The sequence below is a fragment of the Diplotaxodon limnothrissa genome, linkage group LG7 (assembly GCF_057381915.1).
Source record: "Diplotaxodon limnothrissa isolate DT_005_m linkage group LG7, D_limnothrissa_male_GT1.1, whole genome shotgun sequence".
Classification (NCBI taxonomy): Eukaryota; Metazoa; Chordata; class Actinopteri; order Cichliformes; family Cichlidae; genus Diplotaxodon; species Diplotaxodon limnothrissa.
The window spans coordinates 34,294,130-34,306,143 of record NC_140602.1 but is presented as its reverse complement, the minus strand read 5'-3'; the positions used below and the strand labels follow the sequence as shown (position 1 = coordinate 34,306,143).

Sequence of the window (12,014 nt, the reverse complement as noted above, 5' to 3'; positions counted from 1 at the left end):
TAAGCCCGGCCGGGGCCACAAGATGGACACGAGCCTCTGCTGTCGCCCTCACAGCTGCAGCAGACGTTTCAAAAGGCAACATGAGTTCAATACCTGCAGCACACGCCTTCCCTTTAAACCAGCACACTGTCTTACTTCATGAATGCAGCAGACGGTGCAGCTTGGAATGAACGAGCCTTTAAAGTGCTGTTGTTGTGAGCATTTCTAAACCGGTCTTCCTCTCTCCTCCCCCTCCCTTCATCTTCCTCCAGATTTCGATAGTGAGCACAGAGGATGATTTATCCTGATCGTGTTGGGTCTTTTTTATTTTTTCACGGTCACACCGCGCCGCCTCGTTCCAGTGCCGACGCTTGACCGTAGCAGCAGCAGCAGACCTTATAGTACGACCACATGCCTTCTGAAGTACATTAGACCACTGTGTGTGGTGAAGAGGAAATGTTATTTATTATGTAAATATTGCAATGAATTCTGTCCCGACTGGTTTCATTCCACATCCAAAGTTGTAAGGATTTCTTTTTTTTTTTTTCCGTTATTTTTGGGCCACAGACATTTTCCAGTCATTTCTTTGTCCCGCCCTCTTTAAGAAGCTTGCTGGCATCGTGTCGCAACAGTTGAAAGGGATGAATTGTCAGTTTGATCTCCTCATCTAGGCTCCCAGAATCTGACACGGTGAATGTTTGAAGACTGCACAAAACACGAGGGGTCAAGGGTCCTTTAGAAGTAAGGCTTTAATGAGGAGAGGATGCGGTCCAGATTTTGTTGCTTCCTCAGATGTGAATATTTATGTACGATCATGTTTGGGCAGTAATATCTCAAAACTAAGTTTTCTTTCATTAATTTGAGTGTTTTCTTGCCATCACCACCTCTTAGAATGCATTCTTACAGGATTATTATTGTTGTTGTTGTTATTGTTATTATTATTATTATTATTATTATTATTATGCTTGTGCTTGTGAAATAACCATGGTTACAGCTTTTGTAAACACTGTACATATTTGCCCATCCTTTGGACATGATCGTCAATCAGGACTCTTCAATGCACTTTGATCAAATGCTCCTTGTGTAAATAAGATTGTATACATTTGACTTGATCAGTTTTTTGCTATGGTTGGGCGTCATACCAGTGGCTCAGATGTATTTAAGAAGGAAAAAACAAAACACAATGAATTTGGTAAAACTATTTTGTATGTTTGTGCTGTTGCTGTGAACTTTTTCTAGCCTTGTACAAAGAAGGGGGGACACCAATAAAATGGGAAGACTCTGTATCTGTGAAGAAACTGATCTGCGAATCACTTCGGAATTAAAATTTAATCCACAACTTTGCTCAGAAAATCTTGTTCTTTGTTTTTTGTCATGCATAAATGTTTTGTGATACATGGCCTCTATGACCTCACCCACTGATTTGTGGACTGTTTTAAAGCCTGTTCCTGAGCTGTACAAATTTTTTCTTTTGTCAAATCTTGGTTATCAAGAAAACTATAGGTGGTAGGTTGCAGGCAAAATACCAGAATTTCACTCAGCAGAGCTGATTATTCTACAAAGCAAGTACAACATTACGTTTGCTGATTTGACAAATGCTAAAATCCCACTTGTACATGACTAATATAACAACAGTAGTTGTAACTTTGTCTGTTAACCAATGACTGTAGAAAACAGTCATTGGTTAACCATTACAGCCATACTATATCTGCATGATGCTGGACAATGTTGTGCACCAGCAGGAACCTGGAGCTTAGGACCCACTGCATCAGCATTGGGTCTGATGATGGGGTCAAAGGATTTCATCCCAATACTTGATTGCAGTTGTGGTGTTGTAAAGATCTGTACGTCCCTGCATGGGTATTCCAGACAATCACAGACCTACCAAAACAGGTGGTGCAAAGCAATGTTTCCATGGTCTCTCCAGACGTCATTCACATGAGAGCTGGTTTGCCACGAGTGTGCCAATTCTGTTATGCTATGGCAAATCCCAGGCACTGAACAGTAGGCCCATTAGAGGATTTTGGGCCCTCAGGCGACCCTCATGAAGTCAGTTTGTTTGTTCAGACATTCTCTGCAGTGCCCAGCTGAAGGTCATTTTGCTGTGCTCATCCTGTTCCTCCATGCACAAAGGAGCAGAAACATTGCTTCTGCCCAGCTCTCGGAATTTTCTCCGTGTCCTTAAATCTGTAAGGGGTGGGAGAGCAAACCTGACAATGGCACACACTGATGTGCCATCCTGGAGGATTGGACTGCTTGCACAACCTCTTTAGGGTCCATGTAAAGCCTCATGCTTCCAGTAGTGACACTGACCTGAGCAAATGCAAAACTCCCTCGAGGGGGGGGGGAAAAAAACAACACAAACCTACACACACAGAAGATGAGGGAGAAATATGTGATTGGCCTCCACCTGTAAAGCTATTCCTGTTTTGGGGGTTGTCTCATCGTTGCCCTTGTAGTGCACCTTCATTAAAACAAAACCAGCTGATTAACCAACTCTGACTAAACTGGCCAGATGGATATGCCAGAGATTTAGTGCATTTTGGGTTGGGTTTTTTTGGGGGTTTTTTTGGGGGGGGGGGTGTTTAAAGTTGCAGTGTATTTACTGAAAGCATAACTCCAAAAATATGTAGTTCTCATGCTCAAAGCAAATTATAAAGGTAAATTTGGGTGCAAGAGAACTAAAAATGTTAATGCATGTGCGTGCGCACCTCCCCATAGACCGAGTGGAACAAGTAACAGCACAACTTTCATCTAAGTCTAAGGACTTCCCCTGCACAAGCAGGACTGACTCTGTATGTAATGACTTAAACTCTCCTCCTCTGCTTCCAGCACAGTTTAATCTACCCTCAGTCAGATCAGGGGCAAACATGAGGATGCGTGTATGTAAAGGGAAGTGGGTCGAGAAACTGAGTTTGCCTCCATCTTTTTATTATCCCTGTTTAACTGCAGGAAGGATTAATCTCCACCTAACTACTTGAGTTATAATTGCAGCAACTGCATCAAACGCACACACTTGGATTAAGGCACAGATTTAAAATGCGAAAGTCTGTTGCATCTGAAGGAAGGCTACATCAGATATTTGAAAATCGAGGTTTGCTGTGATGCATTTAAGGAGCGCTCTGAACAACGGGAAATACTTTCCCAAGATCGTATCAACTGAAATATCCAAACTTTGTGTCTTAAAACCAAAAATGTCTTTTATTTGACTGCTGGGAACAGTAGATGCCTTGCTTTCATTTTTTATTTTTTTTATTTTTTATTTTTTTAGAAAAACTAATATTTACTACATAAAATCCATCTGTTCATCCACAGTTGGCTCAAGGTGACAGCAGGTTAACCCTGCTGTTATGTTGCGGAACAGGAGAGATGTCACATGTCATCTGCATCACTACAGAAAACAACAAAAAAATCAAACTTATAAAAGAAAATCAAAGTCATCAATGCCAGTGTTTCTGACACTTTTGGATGAGTAAATTTGCCCTGGGTCAAATTAACCCAGGAGCATAATTGGTGTTCCTGGAAACCAACATAACAGGAGGGTTAATTTAGTTTTTCCATACTGTGGAGGATCCTTGAGTGTCTTCTGGATCTCTTGCAAGCTGGAAACCCTCAAATGATCAGATGCCCGATTCATGTCAGTTAATTCAAAGGAGCGACTCAACCGGCTCGGTTCCCCTCCAAGCCTCAAAATACATTTTTCAGTGAAGTGAGGCTTCAAACCATGTACTGCATAAAAGATGGACAAAGATGCTGCAACATTATGTCAAATCATTGATATTGACAATTTTTGATGAGCCAGAAATTACCATATTTGGACAAGGCGATGTGCCGAGTTACTAGCTCACAAGTTTCTTTCATAAACTACGCTATTCAAAAAAAAAAAAAAACCTTAAAGGAACATTTTAAGAAAGACTGTAAGAACACAAAAAATCAGATCTGAGTGGGGGGGGGAAAAAATCCCAGGTAGGGACCAGGGATGAACGGAGGTGCAGCCTAGCAGCATTGGTACTCTGTTTGTCCCACCACGTGCTTGTATGTGTGTCTGTCAATGTTGGAGAAATCTCCTAATGACACAGTGAATGAAGTCTAAGGGGATCATCTCCCAGATTTAGACTGAAACATAATGTCCCTGAGATGTTCTATTGGATTTAACACAGGGGAGTTTGGGGCCAGTCAGTGGTTTTCCTACATCGTCCCACTAGTGGCAGATCTAACAGTTCTGGTCTTCTATGGCAAATCTAAGTCGGACTCCACGGTGTAGTGAGCACAGAGCTTACTAAAGGATGTTGGGCCCTCAGATCAACCTCTGGAAGCTGTCTTCTGATTGCTTGGTCAGATGTTCACACCAGTGGCCTGCTGGAGGTCATTATGCAACTGTGCTCCTTGCACAAAGGAGCAGATACTGGTCCTGCTAAAGTACCTTCTACAGGCCTGCCCAGCTCTGCTACAGTAACTGCCTATTACCTGGAATCTCCTCCATGGTTATGAGACTGTGCTGGAGGAAACAGCAAACCTTCTGGCAATGGCATGTATTGATGTGCCAGCCTGGAGGAATTGGGCTCCCTCTGGAAACACTGTAAGGTCCAGGTATCGCTAACAGTAGTGTCATTGTACTAAAATGTACACCAAAGCAGATGAAACTGATCAACAATCCCCTCAGCTACTTTACGGACCAGATCAATGTCCATGTGTAGTGAAGTATAACAATGACAGAACTTTAGATCTGCATGTGTTCTGTAGGGTACAGAGATTTTGACACCTACAGTCACCTACAAAGAAATTGCTACTCTACTTTTTTCCTATGCTATCTGTTGGCAATGAATGTCAGAACTGCATTTTATAGCTGCTCTGTATCATTACGTTTCAGATGCTGTTGTAAATTAAGAGTTTTCAAATACTGTCTTGTACAAAGCAGTGGACTGACATCTTAGAATAGTATTAAAATGATCACATTTATGACCCTAATTTACCAGATTTGTAAACTTATGTGAAAGTGGGAGGAGAGGGAGAGCTTGAGAGATCAGGAGATGGACAGAAGAGGATAATAGTATTTAAAACTTTAAGCACCCGGATCATCTCAGTCAGCAGCATTAGGCAAGGAGAATCACTTCCCTCATCACTCTGCGTGTGATATCTCTCTGTCAGCTGCGTGCATGTGTGTGAACAGTATGATTTCTTTATTACTGAATGTGTCTGTGAATGCGACGTGTCTCTGTGCAGTTTACATTTAACACTTAAAGCAGCGATCATGTTTAACCACCTCAGAGCTCGAAGCAGGAGTTTATTCTCCAGCTACAAGCCCGGCAGCCGGACTCAAGAGGTCAAAGAAACAGTGGAACACCTGGACTTGATCAGCGCCTTCATTAAACCATGGAACTCCATGCAGGTCAGTCACTCGGTCCATTTGGGATTTGTTTGATTTGATGAAGCTATTTTTAAAAAACAGATTTGAGCTATACCTTTGGATTTTGGTTATGTTTTGTTCAGATTCAACAAGTTCAGTGAGGCTGAGACAGCTTCCATGGTTTTACGGCTGTTGTGTTTTTTCAGCATTGAACCACATTCTAGTGCTCAAGCTAAGACTCTCAAATATAAGATAAAGTAGGATTCATGGATGCATAGATATGGAGAGGTAAATGGGTACTTTATTGATGCCACAGGGGAACTTGCCGTCTCACAGCAGAACGGTAATGAATAAAAATAGTACAGGCTACTATAAGCAACAAATCAACAGCAACATTAAAGTAAAACTGGAACTTAAATATACAGATGTGGAGCTCTTCAGTGAAATCTTTGGCAAGGATGCCAAGCAGGAAGTGGAATTGGACTTGGTATTCCATCTGCCTTAAGCACTGTGTTTTCCTCAAATCCACGGCCAGTTCAGAATCTGCTATTTAAATTTGCTGAAGTACTCAAAGCAAACTCCACGCAGAAGACTGTAGATGACCAGGTGAACTGGGGACCTTCTTGCTATGATGTGAGGCAGAAATGCTATTTAGTGAACCACCATGCCACTTATTTTTCTCATAAGTTTGGAAAGTGATCTGTCACGGCAACCAATAAGGTAAAAATTACACAACAGGTGCTACTCTACACCAGGTTTGGTGTAGAGTAGCATTCACCTAATTGGAACTGTGATGAGCAAAAACAAATCTACTACTTTACTACGATCATATCTAAGCTGATATTTTTCAGTTTTTCTGTTCATTTTGTGTTTTGTTATATTTTGAAGGACCTTGGCAGAGACATCTACGATATTTATGCCGAGTATGAAAACGAGGAGGTGGAAGATCGATTGCCAGTGTCTCCCTCCCGCTTGCTGAATTCTCCAACCAAACACTTCATTCTCAACATCAATGTTGGAGGAACGGTAACTCCGCTTAACTTTTGCATAACTGCTAATATTTTTATTTTACTGTTAGGACTGAACCTGACACTTATTAACAAGCAGCAGAGGTGGCACTCATACATCATTATCAGACTGTGAGCTGCATATCTGTCACAGCCGTCTTGCTCAGATGTTACTGCTGAACCCGTGGAATCAGTGGTTCTGATCCAATCCCATAGAAACTTACAGATTCAGGAGGTCTCCTCTGAGTTCACTCTGACTTTTTCCAGTAGCAATGAATAAAAACTAGATTTTTTTAAACTGGTTTTGTACATTGCATATTTTTTGTGATATTAGCATTTTGTAATTGTAATGAAAAATTTTCTATGTTTTTTCAAATGTCTATGCTAAAGAGAAGAGACTAATTCTCTTTTTATTTCTCAGGTGTATCACCTGCCTTACAGGTTAGCCGCCAGGTATCCGAAGACTCGGATCGGTCGCTTGGCCACATACACAGACCACAGCAGGAAGCTGGACCTCTGTGATGACTACGTCGTCCAGCGCAACGAGTTCTTCTTTGACCGCGACCCAACAATTTTCCACAACATCTTTAATTTCTACAGGTGACATAAAACACGTGAGGTTATAAGTCAACACAGGGACACTTTAATCTCCTTTGTGATATCTTGGAATGATCATGGATGCTGTTTTCCTGTCTCTTTCCTCTCTGTCAGAACTGGAGTGTTGTGGATTAAAGACGAGCTGTGTCCCCGAAACTTCCTGGAGGAGATAAACTACTGGGGGGTCAGAATCAAAAACAGCCAGCGCTGCTGCCGCATCTCCTTTGAAGAGAGGCAGGACGAGCTGAACGAGCAGCTGAAAATACAGAAGCAGCTGATTACAGAGATGGGCGATCTGGTGAGTAATGTCACACTTTTTGTGCATTTTTACTTAAATTGTGTGTAATAAATAAACATTTACATTATTGTGCTCAAGTTCACCTCAGTTGAACAGACTTAAAAAACCTTTGCATGATTCACAGTTCACAGTATTTATCTTATACCACACCGTAGTGCAGGCACTCAGTTCACCATCTGTCTGAAACAACCTTTATAGCTCCCTGTCTCTTTTCTTTAAACCAGTTTTCTTCTAATTGGCTGACCCTCATAAATAAATATTTTGAATTACAGGTGGGTGGGGCTTTTTTCATGGATGCTAAATGTTAGAGGACCAAATAGGAAACGTATCTTTTATGTGCTGCGTTTTATAAAAGGTCTGAAAAATAAGTGCAAGATCTCATGTCAGGATCCCTCATGTTTATCTTGTGACCCTTTTGGGATTTCCGTCTTCAAATGTAACACACACACACATATACATGGCCATGGATTTTTATTTGCAGCCCTCACAGCCTAGAAAACAGTAACTTTCCCTTCTCCGTAAGAAGTGGATAATCCACAGGACACAGGAGGCAGTTTGTAATCAGTGACTTTATTTATTTTACCACCGGTTCGACTCCATATGTTTAACAGTGCTGCAAAATAAAATGTCACGGGTTCATCACCTACTGCTGCCTCATTGGTTCAGCAGTTATTTTTTTAACTCTGATTTGGCAGTAATCTGCTGGCTGACTCTGAGTCTGTTTGACCCACATTATAAATCAGCGCTCTGCTCTGCTGTCTTGACAGATGGGGAGAAGAGAATAAGCTTTTCCTTGGCACAGATTTATACAGATGTTTCCATTACAGTTTGCTGTGCCCGTTTTTTAGTTTAATTCAAGCGCGTTTCAGTTTGGTGACTTGTCTTGACATTTCATTCGTCTAGTTTTATCCTCAATGAAAAATAAGATGTTTTTATACTGCCTATTTTTCTGGTTGTTTCTAGTGAGCATCAAGTTTGACTCCCCTCTAAAAAGCAAACAAAAAATGCTGTTTGTATCCTGTTGCTGATGCATTTCCATCCTGCAGGTAGAAACAGAGGAGAATGAGGTGTTATTTAACGGCATGGCCTTTGGGCAGACCCGGAGGAAAATCTGGAACCTAATGGAGATGCCATTCTCCTCGATCACAGCCAAGCTTGTGGCAGTCGCATCCTCCATGTTTGTGCTGGTGTCGCTGGTCGCCATGACCCTCAACACCGTGGAGGAGATGCAGTACAAGGTGTCTATAACACTAAAACCATGACTGATCCTTTATTGTTTCAGAACAGAAGCTGTATCTTTATATTCTGTGTTCTAGACACCATCAGGTGAGCCCAGTGGCAGGTTCTACGGCGAGTACGTCGAGACGTTATGCATCACCTTTTTCACCTTGGAGTACCTGCTGCGCCTGATCTCCACCCCTGCCCTGAAATGTTTTGGACGCAGCATGCTGAACACAGTTGATCTGATCGCTATCCTGCCACACTACTTGCAGATGATCTTGGAATGCTTTGAAGACAAGGACATCCACGTGCACTCTGGAGACATTGAGACAGTAGCACGTGTCGGGAAGGTAAAGAAAAGATGGGAGAGTTGTTGTTGTTAAACTTTAAATATGGTGGTCTTATCCATGTTTAGTAGTGTTTTTTCCCTCTCTGTAGGTTGGGCAGGTTCTGAGGATCATGCGTCTGATGAGAATCTTCAGGATCTTGAAGTTGGCTCGTCACTCAACGGGCCTCAGAGCCTTTGGCTTCACGCTAAGACAGTGCTACCAGCAGGTCAGGGTTTATCTGCAGGTTGAGAGAAATATGAAGAAAGTGTTTAACTAAATGCTGAAATTGCTCTAAAATATCTCTCCAGGTGGGATGTTTGCTGCTCTTTATCGGCATGGGAATCTTCATGTTTTCAGCCATGGTGTACACAGTGGAGCACGATAGCTACAACACCAGCTTCACCTCCATGCCACACGCATGGTGGTGGGCTGCTGTGAGTCGACACACAATTACACCAACAATTTTTGTTAAGTACACTTGCTCAACTGCTCATTAATGCAAATAAGTGGTGGAACAGGAGAGTTGCATCAGGGATGTAAGTCCAACAAATCTAATGCTATCATGTTAATATGGACCAAAATCTCTGAGGAATGTTTCCAGCAACTTGTTGAATCTTTGCCAATTAAGACAAGCAAGGTGTAACAGTAAATGTACTTTTGCCTCTTGGCATCTATTAATGTCTGTGTTTCTGGATATGAAACCCCTATTTATGACTTTTAACTCATATCCACTGATTCAACGTACACAAAATGAAGATCTTACACTTCATTTTAGAACCAGTGTTTTACATAAAACATAACAATGTATACAAGTAAGTGTTTGTGTGGTGGGACAAAAAAGAAAGACATGTTTCAGTAAATCCTACCTAAGATCATTCAATCTCTGTGTCTACCTTTGCATCTTTATAGTTATTGTCTCTTTCACCCCTCAGGCGAGTATTTCCACAGTGGGCTATGGCGACATGTACCCAGAGACCAACCTTGGACGTATCTTTGCCTTCGCCTGTATCTCCTTTGGCATCATTCTCAATGGCATGCCCATCTCCGTCCTTTACAACAAGTTCTCTGCTTATTACACTAAGCTCAAGGCCCATGAGTACACTGCTGTGACCAAGGCTCGTGGGAAGTTGGGCTTTGCCAGGAGGGCAGCAAAGAAGTTCTCAGAGTTCTGCGATGACAGCATTCACCAAAAGTGATGACAGTAGCTTGTAGAAGTTTTAAGAGAAGAATTACAAACATGTGTTTGTGACATGTGTGACAGGTTCCTGATCACACATACTGCAGACAGTACCTGAAATTTCCATAACAGCTAGACTCTATCTGGATGAACTGCCGGATGGTGAGATGCTTCTGGAAACTTCCACCACCAACAACACTTTTCTGATATCAGTTTGGGGGTGTACAGGTAAATAGAAGCCAGGAATTGTACTTGTCATTCTACCTCTTTTTTTCAGGTTATTCAGTTATTTTTACAAATTGTTCTCACAATGTTCAAAGCAATATTATTGTTCATAATAGAACTATTTGACTATTCAGATGCCAGCACTGGTGGAAGTGGAAACTAATGTGGCAAGAGACATTTCAGTGAAACAGCTTCCAGAAGCCATTTAAAGTCAAACTTGAGGACTTTCTGGCCAAAGAATTGGCAAACCTGTTTATTTATGCATACTTTCATCCATCCTCCCATTATACATGATGTAATCCCGCCCATTAAAAAAAAAACAAAACACAGGTGGTTTAAATTTGGTTACTATACTCTTGCTCTGTTGTGCTCCCTGCAACTCCTATTGGCTTCGCAGTGCACACCTTTGGGGGTGTATGACCTCAACAGATAACCATGGACCTGATAAACTGACTTAGTTGGTGTTTAATGCACCACCACTTCTTCTTGCTAGGTCATGCTCTCCTGGCTGCAGTGTTTAAATTTCTTTGTGTGTAAACTTAGATTATTTAGAAATTGAATAAAAACTCACATTTCTAAATGAGCCGATGTCAGTCTCAATTTTATGTTTTAGCTTTGTGAGCTGGGTAGCAACAAAAATTCATGTTATAGGCCAGAAGTACCGATCCTGGACAAGCCCCCAAATTTATTTTTAACCAAGGTTTAAATACCTTTTGTAGAGGCATATCTGCCTCTGTTCATGAACACTCCCACAAATGCTCCTGGTCACATTCCTAACCCGAAGTATCCCAGGTCTCAACTCTCACAAGCAATGATCCTTGGCACAAAAGTCAACGGTTAGTTTTACACAGAAGGGATTTAAAATGATCAGGACAGGATTTCTAGAGAGTGACCCAAACTGAAAGCAGCACTGTAAACAGTTCAGTGGTGCAAAAGGAGATAACCTTGAAGGGGGGCTGTGGCCAAATTTATATGTAGTATCACTTTTGCTTATTATTGTTGTACAAGGTTTTTTTTTTAAATTCCAATTCTCAAAGTCAAAAAAATGTCCTCTGAATTAAAGGTGTTTATTTATTCCAAACCTGTCTGTGGTGAAGCTGTTAAAGCCTCCATCCCCGACATGGGACCCGATAACATTGAAACATCCAACATCTGGACAGTGCCTGAGAGACCTGTTTATCTGCCCCATGAGTCTCTGTAAGAATGAAACTGTTTCTCATCGTCTTGTCTTCAACAGTTTGTGTACAGAACTTTCTATCCTCAAAATATGAACTGTATCTCTGGAGCCGACAACCTTCTTTTATAAAATATCAGATTTTTTTTTAAGCAATTTCTTGCTTCAAATGGCAAAAAGAATTGAGCCAGGTTCTTTCACAAGAAAGCAACATTTTAAAAAAGCGATGTAGTCAAATTACACGTATGACATTGTCAAAGAGGACCCATTATGTTCATTTCCCCTCCATATTTTTATTCTTAGGCTCTACAGGAGTGGCTTTGCATGATTCAGAGTTAAAAATTATTTATCTTACAGGTATTACCAGTCCATTTACCATGAGCACCAACCATTGGAACAATATCTATGGCAAAAATGTGACAGGTTCTTCCGCTCACTGAAATAAACCAACATTTTAAAGTCTACTTTGACAATGCTCGTTGATTACTTGCTTGCTCACACTCAGGTTTTGGGGTTCTGTGTCAGCATCACATAAATAAATCTCTTATTTAAAAAAAAAAAAAAATCATAATTCATATTATAATTGTCACAATAGTCTTTATTTTGCAAACACAGTAACTTTGTAGCTGATGCTTACAACATATAAAATCTTACAAACCA

At 41.1% G+C, this 12,014-nt stretch overlaps 2 protein-coding genes across 2 annotated transcripts in view; both read left to right on the top strand.

Annotated features, from left to right (window-relative positions):
• Nucleotides 1-887, top strand: part of vldlr (very low density lipoprotein receptor) — a 62,787-nt gene extending 61,900 nt beyond the window's left edge. Inside the window, exon 19 of the mRNA XM_085357966.1 lies at nt 252-887. Within this exon, the coding sequence (XP_085214092.1) occupies nt 252-287 (36 nt within the window). The 3' untranslated portion in view covers nt 288-887. The remainder of the gene's footprint in view (nt 1-251) is intronic.
• A 4,343-nt stretch (nt 888-5,230) lies between these two features.
• kcnv2a (potassium channel, subfamily V, member 2a) lies at nt 5,231-9,974 on the top strand. The gene is made up of 9 exons (XM_085357965.1): nt 5,231-5,368; nt 6,215-6,352; nt 6,755-6,933; nt 7,045-7,228; nt 8,275-8,466; nt 8,545-8,799; nt 8,888-9,004; nt 9,087-9,245; nt 9,711-9,974. The coding sequence occupies exons 1-9, from the start codon at nt 5,231-5,233 to the stop codon at nt 9,972-9,974; spliced, it is 1,626 nt and encodes a 541-aa protein (XP_085214091.1).
• The last annotated feature ends 2,040 nt before the right edge of the window (nt 9,975-12,014 follow it).

What these genes read in the sequence shown, in the direction of transcription:
- kcnv2a (XM_085357965.1), top strand. Translation starts at nt 5,231, where the DNA reads ATGTTTAACCACCTCAGAGCTCGAAGCAGGAGTTTATTCTCCAGCTAC. An exon ending in TAAGACAGTGCTACCAGCAG is followed by an intron (nt 9,005 to 9,086) that starts GTCAGGGTTTAT and finishes ATATCTCTCCAG; the next exon opens with GTGGGATGTTTGCTGCTCTT. An exon ending in CAATTACACCAACAATTTTT is followed by an intron (nt 9,246 to 9,710) that starts GTTAAGTACACT and finishes TTCACCCCTCAG; the next exon opens with GCGAGTATTTCCACAGTGGG.